Raw genomic sequence first — 19,902 nt, forward strand, 5'->3', positions numbered from 1 at the left:
AGGCTAGGTAGGGTATTATGTAGCCCCAGCAAACCTTGGTACAAAAAAACAACAGTGAAGGATATTTCATGTATCCAGATGACAGCAAGGGCTTACACCACTCTTGACCTATAGAACCACAATACGTAGGATCACAAGAAAGAACTTGGCGATGCGAAACTTTAGTGAAAATGTACTGTACACAAACCCAAGGATAACAGGGTGCTGATAAAAAAGTGCTACAGAAAACAAAGAAAAATAGAACATTTGTGAGTTCTGACTTTCCGAAGGAATTCTACAGTATTTATTCATGTCATACTTTCTTCCACAAGGCAATTCAACAGTGCATAGATAGGGTTCCCAAGTGCTTTCCCAATCAGGCACTGTCCAGAACCAATCCTACTTTAGCTTCAGCAAGGCTGTTGCAACATGTGCCCTCAAGCCATGCTAGGATTTGCATTAGGATTCTGGACACAAATGCCAAACAGAAATTTCAACTCTTAAGCTGAAACACAAGATGCAACACGAAGCACCAGCACTGGTAACCAAGGGAGGGGGAGGGCAGTTTAACACCAAAGTGTATCTTAACATACACCCAGAACAGGGATGGGCCAATGATCATCACCAAGATCAAGAAATGTTTATACCCAGGTAAGCCCCCAAGAGAAGCTACTAAAGGAATGCCAAGCACAAACAACCAAGGCCTTGGATTTCAAGCACTCTGCTCACTATCAGTGCTTTATCTAACAACTCTATACTATCCTTTCTTGCATAATAAGCACAATCAGAAAATACACGGCAGAATAATCATGACTAAAGTAAACTATGACTGCCTACTGTAAACCACTTAGAAGTCTTTTGTTGTAGTAGACTGAAAATAAATGTTAAATAAATAAAAAGTAACTTCAGTGCAATATGCTCCTCTGGAAAGATGCATACAGTCCCTAATATTAAATTTTCCAACATCTAAACCCCACCTCAATGATGGAGAATAAAAGGTGACCACAATGATAAGAGGAGGAGCATGTATGGGTCTTTATAAAATAATCTGAAACCAGAGTATAACACAATAAAATGAATTAAAAATCAAGCAATCAATGAACAATAAAACATACATAGTTCAATAGCTAGGATGCTTCCCTACTTGGTACTATACAAACAGCTAAGATAGCCTGGAGAAGAAGCAATCCTTTGCACACTACTTGAAACCACCAGAAGAACTGAGAGAGCTGAAGCAGTTAATCCATTTACTTGACACTATTGGAGGTGGTTCAAGCGCAGGAACACCTCTCCTGCGCACCACCGCAGACTTCACACATATTATGTGTATGCAACAGTGCCCACGAAGGGATAACTGAGGCACTAACTGCCTTGCTGCAATAGCCACCAGAATGGGGTTAATATCTTCCCAATGAGTAGTCATTCCTCATCAGCCATGATGATCTGGCACGCCCCTCATTCCCGCCTCACCTAGAAGTGCCAACTTCTAGAATGTAGCCAAATAATTATTTGTATTTATAATCTACCAACTCATTAAAAATATGGTGGTGTACAGTTAAATCATTAAAACACCTTAAAATTGTAGGCTCATAAAATACAGAATGAATGACCAACAGTGAAAATACAGGGGAAGATGGAAAATGAACACAAAGCGAGAGATGACCTGGGGATATGAGCATTCACTGACTCATTCCATCCACAATGGTCATTGAACTGTCAACCACTCCAACTAGTTTCCCCATCCTCTGTGGGACTTCACAGTTGGGGACACCAATAACTGCACTTGGAAACTATGTTATGGGGCAATGAACTCATGAACAAACAAAATGTTGCACCCAAATTTTGTGGTCCACTTGTATGATTAGTGGAACAGGGCCAACAAGACAAAGCTCAGGAGTTGAGGTTGGGATGTTGCTCTCGCCCCACTGTCTCAAATAAACTGCCTTTCTGCTACCTCTATCCTTTACCATCTGAAACTGTTGCCAGCAAGAAATCTATTCAGCATACTGCACCTTGTACAAAAACATTATCAGTGGCACCAGCATCATCTAAGAATGAGCTTATGCAAATCATACCCATATACTCCCAGGAACAGCCTAAATATCCTAGAGTCTCAAGTGTAATACACAGAAGCTACACCTAATATGCCATTCTACAAGGCATGGATGACTAACTGGCTAGACTGCTGGTGCAGGCAAACTGCCAATGGCATGTAAGAACTCTGCTAAACTATCTGCACTGGCTGACCATTTGCTACTGGGACCAGGTGCCAGGCTCTTGTGGTAATATATAAAACCGTGAACAACTCGAGTCCAGGATACCTTAAGGACCACCTGTGCCCTTATATCCAAACTCAATCATAAAGATAATCCAGAGGAGCAATTAGCTGATCCCTGAGTTACAGAGGTCCAACTGGCTTCAACCAGAGGTTGGGCATTTAGTGTTGCCAGGCCCATGCTGTAGAATATTCTTCCACCACAGATTCATGAGGTATCCACGCTACTGACTTTCGGGTGTCTCATGAAGAACTTTTTATGCTGACAGGTTTATGAAGTTATTTAAACTTTCCTGATTAGCCAGTCATTTTAACAATTACTATTGGGGGGTGTTAGTTTTCATGGCATGTTATGTTTTATTGTATGGCATGCTATGTTTTATTGTATATACTGTTGTACATCACCTTGATATTTTATGAGTTGGCAGTATATAAATATTTCTATAAATAAAAATGATAAAAGCAATGCAAAGCAACATCATTATTGCACAACATAGCCATCTGCAATGCAGATACTTTGGTTACAATCTTAACACCCAATCACTGATCTATGACAGAATCTCTGTGAAACATGCATCATCATTGCCTCTTGTCTAAGAGAAGGGAAGAGTAGAAAAAAGGTTCCACATATGCAAAAAGGAAACTTCTGCTAAGCTTGGACACTTGTGGATCAAAATGAGCACTCCACACAGATCCCTATCCAGCTTCTTAAAACTGACATGGGACTGATCTACTTCCCTCAGTGGACTCAGGCATAACTGCACAAAGGGTCATGGAGTACAGACCACAAGTACATGCATGCCATCAAAGTTTCTGAACACCTACCAAAATAGCTAAAATGTATAAGACAAAAACAAATCTGTGCTGGAGGTGTGGTAAAACAGAGGGGACACTTATACATGTGTGGTGGACCTGTGAAAAAAATCAAAAGCTTCTGGAACACAGTGTATGATAAGCTTAACAAAATGTTTAAGTATAACTTTGTGAAAAATACAGAAGCTTTTCTACTAGGGATAACGGACACAGGCATAGCAAGAGATGATCAGAAAATATTCCTTGATGCCACAGGAGCGGCAAGGATCCTAATTGCTAAAAACTGGAAAAAAGAAACTGTGCCAACAAAAAAGGAATGGCAAGATAAACTTAGAGTATATTGAACTGGCTAGATTAACAGAGGCAATTAGAGATCACACTAGACAAGTTTCAAAAAGCATGGGGAGGAATGCAGAGAATACTTCACAAAACAGTGCCCTAAAATACATACCTGGACTTGTTTCGATTAATGTCTGCAGGAGACTTTGTGGATATTTAAGTTATAATTAGAAAAATCTTAATAATTATTCATAAAGGACACAATTTATAAGAAGTAAATAAGGAGGCCAGATACAGGATAAATAAAGTCTTTTATTTGGCTGTTTATATTGTTGTATGTTATGTTCACTGTGGGGTGGGGGGGTTGTGTTATGTTGTAAATAAAATTCCAATTAAAAAAAAAACAAGTTTCCCCATAAAATATGTAAAATGAATATAGATAATAAAAAGGAATTAAGGCCAAATAGAAATTTTTGAGAGTTTTGATATTTTGTATCTGACAAAAGGAAAGAATGATACCTTGATGTTAGTATTTATTGATTTATCCCCTGCCTTTTTCTCTGACGGAACTCAAGGCAGCTTACAGATAAAAGTAAGAACTGCTAAAAACATAACAATCATTTAAAAAAATGAAACATCAGTAGAATTAAAACTACATACATATATAGAATCTGTTAAAATCGTATCAATAATTACAACACAGCACCAGCTCTTTCATTAAAACAGTCAGTTCACAAAAACATGTTGAAGCAAGGAACTCTTCACCTGCAGGCAGAAATACAACAAGGAGCGAGCCAATTTAGCTTCTCTAAGGAGGGAATTCCAAACTCTGGGAGCAGCCACTGAGAAGGCTTCCCTACCAAGTGCACCTGTGAGGGTGGCAGAACTGAGAGAAGAGCCTCCTCTGAAGTTCTCATATGAACCCAGGAAGGTTCATATGAGGGAATACGGTCTTTCAGATAGCTTAGACCTAGGCCCTGTAGGGCTTTATAGGTTGTAACCAGCACTTTGTTTGTTTTTTTTAAAATATTTTTTATTGAGTTTCTTTTCTTAAGGTCATAGACACAAAATTGGGGTAAGAAATTACAAGAAACAAATACAAGATCAAAATAATAAAAAGATCATTACAATCCAATTTTCAGTAGTTTTTTCAATATTCCAAATGGACTTCCCCACATCCTCCCGACTCTGCGTTCTTTGTAATAAAAGTTTCAGCAATTTGTTACCTTATTTCTTAACCAGCACTTTGAATTGTGCCTGGAAACAGACTGGTAGCCAGCAAAGCTGTTATAGCAAGGGAGACATATGCTTCCTATAACCAACCCTGGGCCCCAATCTGGCTGCAGCTCTTTGAGCCAGTTGAAGTTTGCAAAATGTAGTGTGTGTTACAGGCATCCAAATGGGATGTAACTAAGGAGTATATCACTGTGGCCAGTGATCAAGGGGTACAGTTGGCACACAATCTTTAACTGTGCACTTCTTGCCCTTACAGAGACCTGGGAATCCAGGCCCAGGGCTAAGTTCAAGACAGCGAAACTGTGTCTTCAAGGAAGTGTTACCCCCATTCAGCACAGCCTGAATCCACCTTCCGAATGACCACTACTGTCTTGTCTGGATTCAGTTTCAATTTGTTCACTGTCACCCAATCCATTACTGATGACAGGCACCATTTTAGAACCAAGACAGCTTTCTTGGATTTAGGTGGAAAGGAGAAATAGAGCTGGGTGTCATCAGCATACTAGTGACACCGAGCCCCCAAACTCTAGAAACCTATCCCAGCAGTTTCATGTAAATGTTAAATAACAGTATAGAACCCTGAGGAACCCTGCAGGTCAACAGCCAAGACATCAAACAGAAGTCCCCCAGCATCACCTTCTGTGTTTGCTGCCCCTCCAGGAAGGGACCCACTGTTAAAGAGTGCCTCCAAGTCCCATTCCAGCAAGGCAGATCTAATCAGTCTCCTCCACTCAAACTGAGGTGCCACCACACACTCTAGAACCTTGCCCAAAAATGGGATAAAGCAGATTGGAAAAGTTTTCTTTTTGAAAAACAAAAGTCATATTATATTTAATGTTACATTTACACTGACAGTTTACCTTAAAATAAGTGTTCTGTGCTCATCTAAAATACAAAATTAATTATAGAGCTCCTACCAAATATATTTCTATTTTTAAAACTCTTTTATGTATATTCGGGGGGGGGGGGGACACCTTTCTTATCAGGACATTCATCCCTCCAGATTTTCCTCAAATGTCTTATTATCTAACAGTGATATCCAATGCATTGCTCACACAAGAGGGCTTCTCCTTTCTCTCCTCCCCCTGCAACCTCTTATAAACCTCCAATCTGTTTCAGAGGATTGAGACACTCTCCAGAGCAAATACTGGGGGCACACAGAGGCAGTAGGGGGAGAAAAGAAATCAGAAATCCTATTCTGCAAGCAGATGAATATATTGGATGTTGTCCTAAAGTTATGCTTGTTAGAGCTTTTTGTCTCTAAGTGCCTTGTTGAATTGTCTCTCCATCACCTGAGAGAAAATACATTTAACAAAGCTCAAAAGAGAATTGCAATCATAACTTAGGATGGCAACTGCATAGTAACACAAGCCATGTAACATATCAACCCAGCTTAAATTTATTTTATCTAGCATTCATTTTTCACAGGACAAAAACAATCTGCAACTTTAGAACTGAGCTAACAGGCAAAATGTTCAATACCATCAGCATGACTGAGTAAATATAAAGGTAAAGGGACCCCTGACTGTTAGGTTCAGTTGCGGATGACTCTGGGGTTGCGGCACTCATCTTGCTTTACTGGCCGAGGGAACCGGCGTACAGCTTCCGGGTCATGTGGCCAGCATGACTAAGCCGCTTCTGGCAAACCAGAGCAGCGCACGGAAACACCGTTTAACTTCCCACCAGAGCGGTACCTATTTATCTACTTGCACGTGCTTTCGAACTGCTAGGTTGGCAGGAGCAGGGACCGAGCAACGGGAGCTCACCCCATTGCGGGGATTCGAGCCGCTGACCTTCTGATCGGCAATCCCTAGGCTTTGTGGTTTACACCACAGCGCCACCCACAGGGACACTGCAAATTCATATCCATCGTCCTGAAAACAGATTAATATTCACTGCATAAGGACATAAATCAGGGGTCTCCAAACTTTATGAGCCCAGGACCATTTCACAGAAGAACAGGCAATGGCCAGGACCCTCCAAAAACAGGCCAAACACACCTACATGGACACAGAAACACACACACACACACACACACACACACAAACAAAATGCAGGCCAAAGAAAAAGCAGGCAACTTTCCCCCAAACAAAACAATTATCAGTTTTTTAAAAATTAAATATTAGGCAGGGCAGTGGGTCTTGGCAGGCACCAAGGAAGTATCTGAGGGCACCACAGTCCACACACTTTGGACCCTAGGCTTAAGGATATGTACCCTACATGCATCAGCTCAAGCGCCGCCTAATCCTATAATAGCCATATATAGATTCAGAATGGAAACAAGAATGAATTAGGTAGAGAACTTGCAGTGAGGTGAGAAGTGCCATAAGCATAGTGCTGTTCCTACACTTAAAATTAGGGTCACTATCATCTGCTTTCCAGGCAGTCCACATTCTGATCTGCCTAGATTACAAAATACTTTCTTCTCCTCGCTTTAATAATGATACAAAAAAGGACAGTGGTGGTGTGTACAGTGTGAAGATATTTCCAAAAACAGCAAGGCACTTGTCGCTCCTCTAGACACTGGACTCCGCAAGTAACTGCAGTATCTCCTGAGTTTACTGACAAAGGTGCTTAGCTTATTTAAAGATTAGTAGAAATGCTTGTGAATGTAGTACACAGTCCACTATGCCAAGAAAAGAAGGTGCAAAGCTAATAATATCTATTGGTAATTGTGGATTAATGTGTGCGGAGAATGAAACAGCTGCCATCAGACTGAACTCTACCCACATGCTAGATACTTATACAAGAACCACAAGCAAGCAATGAAGTTAGATTCTGGCAGATATAGCTTTCTGTTGTTCTTATGGCACAACTTCATTGCAGTGAAGCAATAGATCTCCCCAGAGTGCACATAGGAAAAATGACTCTATATTGCAATCACAGACAAAGTGACATGCTAGGTAGCTCCTATAGACTGAACCTCACAGTTGGCAACCACTGAAGGAATTGAGTACCATTTGCCTTCACATACAACATAGAATTTAAGCACCCCTTGACAATATAGATTCCTCTAAATAGGAAATGAGTAAAAGGAAAAGACCTCCACTGCCCAATTTTCTTTCTTTTTCCTTTGTTCGATGTCCTTTTACTTTAAGGAAGCAAATGTAGGTTCCTCTACCCATTACTATTTTGCCAAACTAAAGCCAGATAAAAACCCAAATCCTTTTTTTAAAAAACTGAGCATATTTGCTTTGTTACCTTCACTTTCTCTCGTCTCAAACAGCAGAAAAGACAATTTTCATCAAAAGACCAATCAGAGACACCTTCAGGCTCAAAGTCTGTGAAGAAGAAGAAGCCGTTACTTCATATCTATAAAGACCACAACTTGCTTATGGCTAAAGCTCATTCCCAATTCACTACATGATTTAGAAGACACTTGGTGAAATTCAGAAAACACAAATTTGAATTTTGTCATGCTTTTAATTCCACAATGTTACAAAAGTATAATATTTGCCTACACACAAAGCTGATTTTCCTAAGCAACACCAAAACCACTGCCAGTTATACAGAGATGAAGGCATGCTCATTAGTAATTTTAGCCAATATGAAACTAACTGTGAGCATTGCCTGGGGGGAGGGAAAAAGCACAAATCACCAAGGTAACATACATTTTCTAGAGGCAGAGCAGAGGTTGATTTTGTCATTAGAAATGCAGATCAAGGCAAAAAAAAGGGGGGGAGATGTAATACCTTTAAACAAACTCAGATCTTTTAATAATTCAGGTCCAAACAGCCCTTCTAGAATACTTTCAAATCCTAAAAGCAAAGAAAGAATAGTTAGCTTTCTCTATAATATATGTTACTGTCAGAATATTGAAAATGGTTCTTTATTCATCTGTTCCTTAGATGCTTTTATGCAATGAACTCAAGGCCTCCTGGTCAATCATGACAAATAAATTGGGGGAGGAGAAATGAGCCTTTATGTATATTATCTTTAAGAGTTACACTAAAGAACTATATTAATAATTAAGAAATATATGGTAGAAAAAATGGAAATGTTTGTGTATCAATGCAAATAATTTTTCCACAAAAATCTACCACTCTTTTTAGGTTATAAAAAATATGTATTTTTGCCTCATCTTATAGATCACATTTTAAAGCAAAGATTTTGAACTTCAAGCCTTAGTATTTCTTAGAAAAAGGAAAGCCACTAAGGTGCAAAGGAAACAGCAAAATACAGTGTGCCTGCATTGTGTATGAGCTTGTTTATTACAGAGAAGATTTTCTATGCCTTTTTAAAGAGTGCAGAGTGTTTGTCTTCTAAAAGATTCTACCACCACCACACAATTATTGCCACTATTTGTAAATGTAAATTCATTGTTAATCTAAATCATGGCTTGCAGCTAAAGAGATAGCCAAACTAGCTACCCGTTACCCATACCATAAAGAAAGGAGCACATATATATACCAGGGACACATATATACCTGGGACATTTTAGGAGACATTTGTTAATTCTGCCAGAGAGTTTGCTCTGAAAAATAAGACTCATTTTTGGGATTTTGTAGTACAATTTCCACATATACTTAACAGTATTGTACTTGTATAATTTCTACTTTTACTACAATATTTGAAATCAAGAAAGAAAATGATTTTTTTTCAAGAAAGCCTTGAAAAAAGCAATGAAACAGCTATTTTTGGAGCCACAATAGAGTGTAATATAGGGCAATTTTGCTTTAGAGATGCATGACTCTCTCTTTCTTCAACAAGCTTCACAACCCAGTGGTTGTACCTTCATTTATAAAGTATACACAAGAACCATATTGCAAATTTGTATGTGTTACAGTCATTAGCTATCAGATGTAAAACTCAGAACACACTTCTATCATTTAACGTTAGTAAGAGGTTAAAATTGCTACTGTGGATTGAAACTGCTAACAGAAACATCTCTTGATCAATGTTGATCAGCTAACAACAAATCTACAGAAGAGACAAAAATACAGAGAAAAGAAGGAGGGAGTGTAATAAATATACATGTGTGTAATGCAATGAGCACACAATAAGCCAAAATACAATGGATGCAGCTGGACATCATTATCTTACAGTTACTCTGCTAACCTTTAAAAGTTACAAAGCAAAACTGACAGAAAGTCACAGTCAAGTCTGGGGAAACATCATTACTAAGAAAAAGTTAAAATTCTAAAAGACTATTCTAAAAGACTTATGCACATGTTTGCAACAGAGAACCGTTTGCTTTATTATTATAAAAAATAAAAGCCAGAGAAGAATCTGTGAAATACAGAAATGGCATGCAGAGAAACGTCCCTTCCTGCAAATGGCAAATTATTTATTTTTAAAGAAAAGAGTGTTGGGGCACTCTTGCACATATGCATGTAACATGTAGTTATATAAATATTTGTATTTGCTTTACAACAATAATAACTTAATAATGTATTTTGCTGGTATATTTTAACTCTTTCCACAAGAGAATGGCTGTGTCTGCATATAACACTAAACCATGGTTTGTTTCAACCATGCTTTGTTCAACAAAGTATCTTTCTATTTTTCTATCTTTCTATCTATTTGCATTTATATATGAACTGTTTCACACATAAGCAAACAAGTCATGGCCTGTTTCTTCACCTGCTCTTGCCTCATGCCTTTATAACTTGGTGAGTGAGGTGGGGTGGCAAAACAAAGCATTGTTAAGTGAGGCTATAGAGTATGGACGTAATATCAAAGCATAGCCAGAAAAGAAACCATGGTTAGTCTGTTGGGTTGGGTCTGCAAGTTCAGCAAACCATAAAGGTAAAGGACCCCTGACAGTTAAGTGCAGTCGTGAATGACTCTGGGGTTGCAGCGCTCATCTCATTTTACTGGCCGAGGGAGCCGACGCTCGTCCGCAGACAGTTTTTCGGGGTCATGTGGCCAGCATGACTAAGCCGCTTATGGCAAAACCAGAGCAGTGCATGGAAATGCCATTTACCTTCCCGTCGGAACGGTACGTATTTATCTACTTGCACTTTGACGTGCTTTCGAACTGCTAGGTTGGCAGGAGCTGGGACCAAACAATGAGCGTTCACCCCGTCACGGGGATTTGAACTGCCGACCTTCCAATCAGCAAGCCCTAGGCTCAGTGGTTTAGACCACAGCGCCATCCGTGTCAACAAACCATACCAAGGCTAAACAAAGCATGGCTTTACATTATATGCAAAGCAGGCCAAATATTATTAAGTTCTACTTATACACGCATGTAATTTTGTTCCTGTTCATTATCCATGGTGACGTTCTATGTTATTCTAAATTATAAAATATTTCCACTATTCAATAAAATCATTTTTGTTTATTTTCCTGCCTCAATCAATGGTTTTGTTAGCTTTGCCAATAGCCTGCTTTCCAATGCTTGCAATACCATTGTTCTAGCAAGATTTACTTATGTCTTCCAGTTTCTCACAATGATCTACAACTTGCTGGTGAGATAAACAGTAACATTTCTTTGTATGGCATAGTTTTGTTCTGCCCTTCAAATCACATGGTAGTTTGGGCATACATCTATGCATTGCCCTAATATTTTTACACACAGAAAAAAATGCCAGAAATTGTTTTTTCCATCACATGTGTTAGAACATTGCCACTTCTAGGCATCCTCTGTAACACTGAGGGCTTGGCAAACTGTATATGTAGCGTATTTATAATGGTGTTACGGTAAATATCATCTGTGATCTTGACTGCATTCTAATCTTTGTTGACACAGATTTAAAGGGTCTTTTAGTCCATAGATTCCCATTGTTCTCCTTGTAGTTGATCCCCCATGTCTTTTCTCCCTATAGCCACTATACCTTCTGTTGTGTCGTAGATTATTTTACTATTCTTCTATATATGAAACCATCCCTATATGCTTAGTAGTTGTTCATATTCTATTACAAGTCTGATTGCATCTGCTCTTACTTTAATGTCAGAGGTAAAACTAATTTGTAGTCAGCTACTTTATATTTTACAATTGTTATTTAAATGGCTATCCTGGTTTTTTGTTTGTTCAGGTATATTAGTCTCCTAACCTGTATAGGTCCTTAACCTCTCTATCTTCATATTGCTGATTCTTTTCCTGATAGAATAACAGGCAACATAAAAATGGGATAAGCTGAAATATACCCAGGGATATTTTTAAAAACCATTCCCTTCCCCATAATTGTAATGTTAACAGGATAAATGGATAATGTATTCTGCTGATGTTATTTTATCCATTATCTGGGATATCTATTGTTTTCCTACATCTCTTTCTGTACCATTGCTATCAGAAGCTTTAGTTAGTATGCTGCATCAGACCATCCAAAATTAGATATTCCTATATCACTTTATGTTTGTTTTTCTTCTAAATCTATGCACTCCCCTCCCTCAAAAATGTATACATGAAATCAGCAGCTTTTGCTAGGTTTTTAATTTCTCAAGAATATAAACTGGAAAAACTGGGTGGGGTAGACAGAAAGCTTGGATACAAAAGCATGTAATGTGTAGTTAGTATCTAAATGTTACTACTTAAGATTACAGTCAGTTTAGTTCTGTGCAAGGCTGAATGCTTTAAAAAACACACCCAAACCTCTTACAATATCTGTAATAGTAATTACCAATGATTCATGTCCCATGGAGTTTGCTATGAATGCAATAGAAAATTCACAATGTCTGCCAAGTGGGTTACACAGCCTGGACAGTATAGAATCCTACCTTGTTCACTGTTCTCACCAATGGTAATGCCACTTGATTTTTATTAATATTAAATATTAGATTTAACAGTTGCATAGCAACAGCAGAAGAGCTTATATGTAATACTTGTCACCAAAAACGCCAAATAAGGCAAGAATGAATATATTCAAAAATTATTTTAAAGGACTTGGCATAATGCAGCAGCAAACAACATGCAGGAAGAAGCAACACAGAAATGAAGGGCTATGAACCTGCCTGTTACTTTCAATCACTTAAGAGTCCAGAAAAAGCATGTCCATGTATCGGCAACAAATACCCTGAAAACATCTTGAAAAATGAGATCCTGCCTAGTTTTTACTAGGATTTGTCTCAATCACTCTTAGGAGATAGGAGAGAACATTCCTTTCTCCAATGATATTTTCCTTCCTTCCCTATTTGACAGATTATGTTTTCTCTATATTTCAAAGGAAAAGAATTAACATGGCTGTCTGTTAAATTCCCGTATCCATACCTTCATCATTCACATGCATGTTTGATCATTTACAGCTGCTGAAGAGAAGCAGTTGTACAACAGTGACAAGCATAAGAGCACAGGAATTGTAAGAGACTCAGGATGTTTCACATTTCACAACTGATTTTATGTAAAAAGACTTGGCAATAAGAGGCCATTTACAATGAAAAACAGGCTTGCTGGTGTTTTCCTTCTACAAAAAAGAGTAAGGGTATCTGGATTTTCTAAAAGTTTCCTCTACAAGAAATTAGCTATTATCTACTGTAGAAGGATTGGTTACTGTAAGAGTTGCTTGAAAGGAAACTGCATCTTGATACATGCATATACACACATTTTCTTGCACTTTGGATATAATAATAATAATAATAATAATAATAATAATAATAATAATAATAATTTATTTGTACCCAGCCACTCTGGGCGGCTTCCAACAAAGACTAAAAATACATTAAAATATCACAAATTAAAAACTTCCCTAAACAGGGCTGCCTTCAGATGTCTTCTAAATGTCAGGTAGTTGTTTATCTCTTTGACATCCGATGGGAAGGTGTTCCACAGGGTGGGCGCCACTACCAAGAAGGCTCTCTGCCTGGTTCCCTGTAGCTTTGCTTCTCGCAGTGAGGGAACCGTCAGAAGGCTCTTGGCGCTGGACCTCAGTGTCCAGGCAGAACAATGGGGGTAGAGAAGCTCCTTCAGGTATACTGGGCCAAAGCCGTTTAGGGCTTTAAAGGTCAGCACCAACACTTAGAATTGTGCTCAGAAACATAATGGGAGCCAATGTAGGTCTTTCAGGACCAGTGTTATATGGTCTTGGAAGCCACTCCCAGTCACCAATCTAGCTGCCGCATTCTGGATTAGTTGTAGTTTCCGGGTCACCTTCAAAGGTAGCCCATTAAGCAGCTCTTTTTTCAAACTAAATTGATCTTGGTTTTTGAAAAACAACTTAAAACAATTTGCATAGTTAAATTTGGTAGTAAATAAATTTCACTGTGGGGTGTGGGGGTGCACGCGCGCATATATGCACCTAGAATATGAAAACTGGCCATTTCCCCTATTATCTAACCTTGTATTTTAGGCTAATGGTTTAATGACCTGTTTCCCTTCTTTGATAATTAAATCTTTTGGAAAATTTTGATGTACACATGCACACACAGTGGCGTAGCATGGGTTGTCAGCACCCGGGGCAAGGCAAGTAATTTGCGCCCCCTAACCCGTGGATTTGCGCCCCCTAACCCTTGGATTTGCGCACCCTAACCCTAACCCCCAGATGTTGCGCCCGGTGCGGCCGGCCCCCCCTGCACCCCCCACTCTACGCCACTGTGCACACACACATTGCATCATGTAGGCTAAAACAAACAGTTCCTTTAGCTTTTCCTAGTGTAATGTGTTGCATTATCATCTTCAAAGCTCAACACAGTTCAGCACAGAGTCTAGGCTGGCACTGGTCTTTTGAGTCCAATTCATCACACTGAAGACTCATAAACCCTAAAATATCTCAATTGCTTTACTTAGCCAGTTATCTCTTATTGCATACCCTGGCTTTACATAGCCATTTGTCTAGTCACCTGTAATGAGCAAACACTATAAAAAGAGGGAGACTGGGTACCTACACAAGTTCACAATGGAAATAGGATTACTTTGTGGCACAGAATAAAATGCTCTATTACAGCCCTTTAGAGACTAGACAGAAAGCCTTCTGAGTCCTAGAACCCCTTCTACTGCTCCTGGAGTGTTTCCTAGCCACTGAAGAGCAGAAACCAAGCAGCTTAGTCCTTTCCTTCCAAACTTCATACAATAAGTCTCAAATGTCTGTCAAGAAACACCGTTTTTGCCTAGGTTTCACATGAGAGACTGCATGTGAGCCAAGCCAGCCTGTTTCCTTTCCAGAAAAGTGAGGATTGGAATGCTAGCCAAGCTAGGGAATATGAGCCTAGGTTTGCTTCTCAGAACGTGTTGTGTCATAATGTGTTCTCAGTGATGTGGAGTAGATGGCAAAGGCAGCTGCAAGAAATTAATGGACTTATCATTGGTTCTTTCAAACTGTACAGAATACAGAACACCTTTAGGTATATGACTCAAACTAGTAATCTGCTATAATATTGTTCTTACAAAGTTGCAGTAAGAGCTTTGTGCTATTATTCTTGCTTCTCACTTGCCTCAGATTACTCAGTCTTCTGTATCAAGTGGAATAAACTCACAAATTTTTGATACACTTACACACTCACATTCAAAGAACTAACATGCAAATAGGTAGAAAAGGTTCTTTCCTTTCATGTATTTTCTGAAGACCATGAAAATAAGAACACTGCTGGACCACATCAACTGTATTTCTAGGCTACCACAGTGTTTCCCAAGGTGGCCAACCAGGTGCCTGTGGGAAGGCCAAAAGCAGGACATGAGAGCAATTCCCATTCTCATTGTTATTTATCAGCAACTAGGATTCAAAGGCATGCCAACTCTGATCCTGGAAGTAATGTTTAGCCAACAGGACTAGTAGCAATTCGTACTAGTATGATGAGAGAGAAAATTTCCACACCATGCATAACATTATGCACTTCTATCATCCCCCACTAACTCACCTTTTTTCTAAACTAAACAGAACCTAACGTTCAAACTTGTCATAAGAGTTGTTCCAGCTCTATGGCTGCACCATAGATTTGTACAGACACGTCGAGATCACAAGGGGTTTTAATTTTTGTCTCTTTCCTGCTGATCTCCAACACGGAATTTGCCTTTTTCACAGCTGCAGTACACTGGATGGTCCCAAAGCTCTCCATCACAACTCCAAGATCCTGTTTCTCATCATTTACTAGCAGCACGGTCTCCATCACTGCATATATATGAAGTTACAGAAAGCTGTGGCACTGAGTGGGTAGAGCGTATGTGAAACATTCTCCACACAGGCCATGTGGTTCTTCCCCAGTACTTTAGGCAATTTAATACAATCCACCCAGTAACAACTCCACAGGCAGTCCAACGCACTCACCAAACCAAAGGCCAAGACTTCACTCATTAATAGATGGCGGCAGTGTGTCAGGGTGCATTGAGAGATACCATAGGCTTGCTAGGGGGATGAGGAGTCAGTCAATGTGGCAAGCTTTCCCTTCGGCAGACGGATTTATCTCCAGCTGACCAAGCATACTCTTGCTAACTTTTAATCTAAAGGGAAATTGCAAAACATGTTCCAATGACTACTGCCCAACAAAGCATCTAGACAGGATATGTAGTCAAACTCTAGTTATTCTCAATAAGAAACTATTACAAAGTTTGTGTTGTATGCTTCAAAAAGATTTACAGTATGTATAAAGTGGGATACCAGTCACAACTTCATACAAATAAAGATGCTACACCTGAGAAAGAGGTAAAACAACAAAGCTACAGAACACCTGCAGCTGGCCAACTCCCACTCTCCTTTGCTGCTTAGGAGCAGCAAGTACACTACAAGACATGTATGAGAGGTGGGGCCTCAGTTTTTACTTCAGTATTAGCAAATAGGATACAAGGGAATCAACATTCTAATCCAGCACACATAGGTACCGTACTTTTCCGTGTATAAGAGTAGGTTTTTTTACTTTAAAATAAGGTTAAAAATCTGGGGGTGTCTTATACACGGATAGTGCAGGTGTCCATTTTCTAAATTTGGGGTCCCCCAAAATAGGGGGCATCTTATACATGGGAGCATCTTATAAATGGAAAAATACAGTAATTATCAAAACAACTGATTACATGGGGGGAGACAGGGCCTTGCCAACATAGTGTAGTGGACACAGGTTGGCTTTGGACCAAAGACATGGGTCCCACTGTCATAAAGCTCACTCGCAACCTAATCTCATTTACAGTGTTGTTTGGGATAATTCCCCCATGTATGTCATCCTGAGTTCCTTGGAACAAAAGCAGAATACAAGTGTGAATAAAGACAGCGCTTTGAAAGGGTGCTCACAGCCCCAGATACACACAATCCTGACATGAGAGTGGGCCTATCTTTTTAATCTAATAGTTTCACAGTTGTTGAAGTCTGACTTCACTGTTCTTGCAAATTAGTATGTAGATATGTTGGCTCCTTTGGGTAAAGCAATTTTGTAACTTTTGGCTCTGTTCATCAAGAGATAAACTGCCTTTGTTATTTCTGTAGAGATTATTCAAAATGAAGAACTTCACACCAAAATGTATATATGTAATGCATATATATTATAAATACATGTAGGAATGTGACCTTAGCAAGTGGTAAGATTTCATATAAATGATTGTGTGAAAACAGGATAGATGTATCAGGAATTGTGTAAATTAATTCATTCGGCCACAGGGCAGGACATGAGTTACATTAACTCCATGAGTGTCTTTGAATTCTTCCAAGAGATTCACATCAGCATCACTTCCACCTTCACTAAGATCCTATTAATGACAAACATCTAATATAGATGTTGTATAGCCTCTAAGGATCATATCGACTTCTCACTTTAAGAACATCCTTCACATACATTGCACATAAATCCTATGTACACAGCTACATGTGCCAAATGCACACACTTCAGTATATGCAACATAAGTTACACATATTAATAATCATATGTGATGAACATGTACACAGAGTTTTTTTATTTAAAAAGAAGCATTAATGTTGCAAAGATATGCTTGGAAATGTGTGGGTGTTGCTTGTTGAAATGTCGGAAGCTAGAGGAATTGCAGAATATGATTTCCAGTAGTTAAGAGAACAGCACTTCAGCACACTGTAAAGCTTTGTGCCTTCTCCATGACAAACAAAAAACAATGTAAGTTATGCAGAAGAGTAAAAATTGCAGAATTATGCAAAGTACAGTAAGAGGAATCATGCATATCTGCTGAATATTCATAATTTATAGAAGTTGTAGAATTCAGCTTCCCTTATTACAAGAAAGAGAGAATGAGAAAAGCGAAACACATTCAGCCTCTTACTGAAAACATATTCACTCTTCTAAAAATATATTATATAGCAAAGCATTCAAAGAGTTTCATCTTTATATACACACCTTGAATACAGATATTTTTTATAGACTCCCTGTAAAGTAAAACAGCATTATTACCCCATGTTGTGGTTAGGTGCTAAGGCTGAGAGAATGTGACTTGCCTAAAGCCATCAAAATTCAAGATTTGAATAAAGGGCTTCCTGATTTGTAGCTCAGTCTCTTAGTCACTATACCACCCCAGCTCTCTGCTGACATCATGTAATCACCCGCACATCCCTATGCAAAAACCTAATTGACATGGATGAAACAAATCTGCAGATCCTAGGTAATCGTTGCCTTTACCTTCACATGAAGTGGTAATTGCTTTGGCAGACTGTGTCTTAATCTTCTAGATTTGAAGGGGGTGGGGAGCAAAAAACCAATACATCCTTTGGCTTTATGTACTTTTGACTTTTAATCTACCTAACTGTAAACGCTTTTCTCTCACTTTCTACATCCAATCAACAACCTCTTCTACTAAGCATAAGAGATATAACTACTGTCCCTTCATCATGCTCACAGAAAAAACATAATGGATTATTGAGGAATATCGCATTTTTTTCTCCATTTGCTTTAATAATATTTAGACTAGAAACAAAGATTCTTAAATAAGAGATTATTCTGCTGCCCAGACACAACTTCACAGGCCACAGTCAAGGATTTTACTTTTTTTATTACAAGTGTCTGGCTCTCTTTACATGCAACAGCAAATGCAGTCTTATGAATTCAACAATATGGAAGCCAGAATTTCTAAAGCACCATGCACAGCAGAGTTCTTTTCCTAGTTCTGCGCTGTTCTGCCTAAGACCCCTGCTGGCAGTCTGCATATTCTTTACACTGGATAATAACAGTTTTACTTCTCATTTAAAATTAGTTAAGAGTGGTCCAATAGAATGAAATCTAATTTCTTCCTGCACAGCCAGACCAGAGCAAGAACTGACCAGTGAAATCCATTCCTAGAAGTAACAGCAGCCTTTTTAGGACTAATGGCTTCTAAATTGTCTGGGCTGGTACTGTCAGCCAATCCAAAAATTGTGATTGTGAGGGTCTTCCCCACTGCTGGCTTGTTAGAAGCAAGTACCTCTGCCCAACACCAACAGAAGTTCTCCCCCTGCCCAACCTTTCCTGCAAGCCAGAAGCTTGTGAATTTCAGCCAATGCTTAGTGAGAGAGCTCTGGGCCTTCCACCAAGCAAAGGCTCAAGAAACATCCCCACCTTCCTCTCCTTCAGGGAACATGCAAACTTCAGCCACTACTCAGCAGGGGACCACCATCATCAAGCAGTGGCTGGAACCCCTACCACCTCTTTCTTGCAGAAAAGTGTGCTTAAGATCATGTCAGCTTTATCAGCTGCTCAGAAGCTGAGCGCCGTACCTTTCTCCCAAGTAACAACTGTAAAGGCCTCTTTATCTTGTGGGAAAGAGAGGCAGGAATGTGTGGGATTCAGCTGGTGAAGGCAACAGCACTTGCTTTCAAATAGCACCCAAGACGTCCATAAGCAGGAAGGGAGAGGTATTGCTGGTTTGTCCCTCTGGGACCAAGAACTCCAGGGGGCTTGGATAAGTGTTAGAAACTCAGATATATAAGCCAATTGACAAATGGCACTTTAAACCTAGGTTATGGTCGTGTGTTTGTTGTTGTTAACTTCATTTCTATACCACATTTCTATACCACTATACCACACATATGAGATTTTTTTTTAAATCTCAAAGTGGTTTACAACTCATTAAAGCATCAAATAAAACAATCCAGAATAAAACAAATTCAAGATCCAAGGAAAATATTTAATATCCTTCTCTAAGAATTGTTTTGCTTTCCCAATATTTATTTACCAATTTAGTTTATACAGCAGCCCAATAGCAGAAGTACTCTAGGAAGCCAGTATGGTATAGCGGTCAGAGTGTGGACCTGGGAGATCAGAGTTCAAATCCCCACTCAGTCATGAAGCTCACTGGGTGACCTTGGACAAGTCACAGCCTCTTAACCTAACCTCACAGGGTCATTGTAGGGATTGGCTGAGGAGGAGGAGGGTGAACCATGTAGTCTTTGGAGAAAAGGGTGGGATATAAATGCAGTAAATAAGCTCTTCTGCTTACCTGCTCAAGAAAACTGGAGGAGCAAGCCAGATGGAGATGTAAGTTGCCAACCTGGCATCCACAGATCTCCACATGGTCGCAATTGGACCTG

The 19,902-nt window shown here is 39.3% G+C and overlaps 1 protein-coding gene across 2 annotated transcripts in view; it reads right to left on the reverse strand.

Annotated features, from left to right (window-relative positions):
- LCOR (ligand dependent nuclear receptor corepressor) overlaps positions 1–19,902 on the reverse strand; it is a 53,499-nt gene that overhangs the window by 21,956 nt on the left and 11,641 nt on the right. Inside the window, exons 1-5 of one of the 2 annotated variants that reach the window (XM_077930151.1) lie at positions 19,812–19,900; positions 19,019–19,020; positions 17,367–17,480; positions 8,275–8,340; positions 7,784–7,863 (exon numbers count right to left, since the gene is read on the reverse strand). In XM_077930151.1, the coding sequence (XP_077786277.1) occupies positions 7,784–7,863; positions 8,275–8,340; positions 17,367–17,480; positions 19,019–19,020; positions 19,812–19,885 (336 nt within the window). In that variant the 5' untranslated portion in view covers positions 19,886–19,900. Of the gene's footprint in view, positions 1–7,783; positions 7,864–8,274; positions 8,341–17,366; positions 17,481–19,018; positions 19,021–19,811; positions 19,901–19,902 lie in introns of those variants that run through there. The other variant, XM_028730534.2, reaches the window with a different exon arrangement.

This window comes from Podarcis muralis, chromosome 6 (genome assembly GCF_964188315.1).
Source record: "Podarcis muralis chromosome 6, rPodMur119.hap1.1, whole genome shotgun sequence".
In the NCBI taxonomy this organism is placed as follows: Eukaryota; Metazoa; Chordata; class Lepidosauria; order Squamata; family Lacertidae; genus Podarcis; species Podarcis muralis.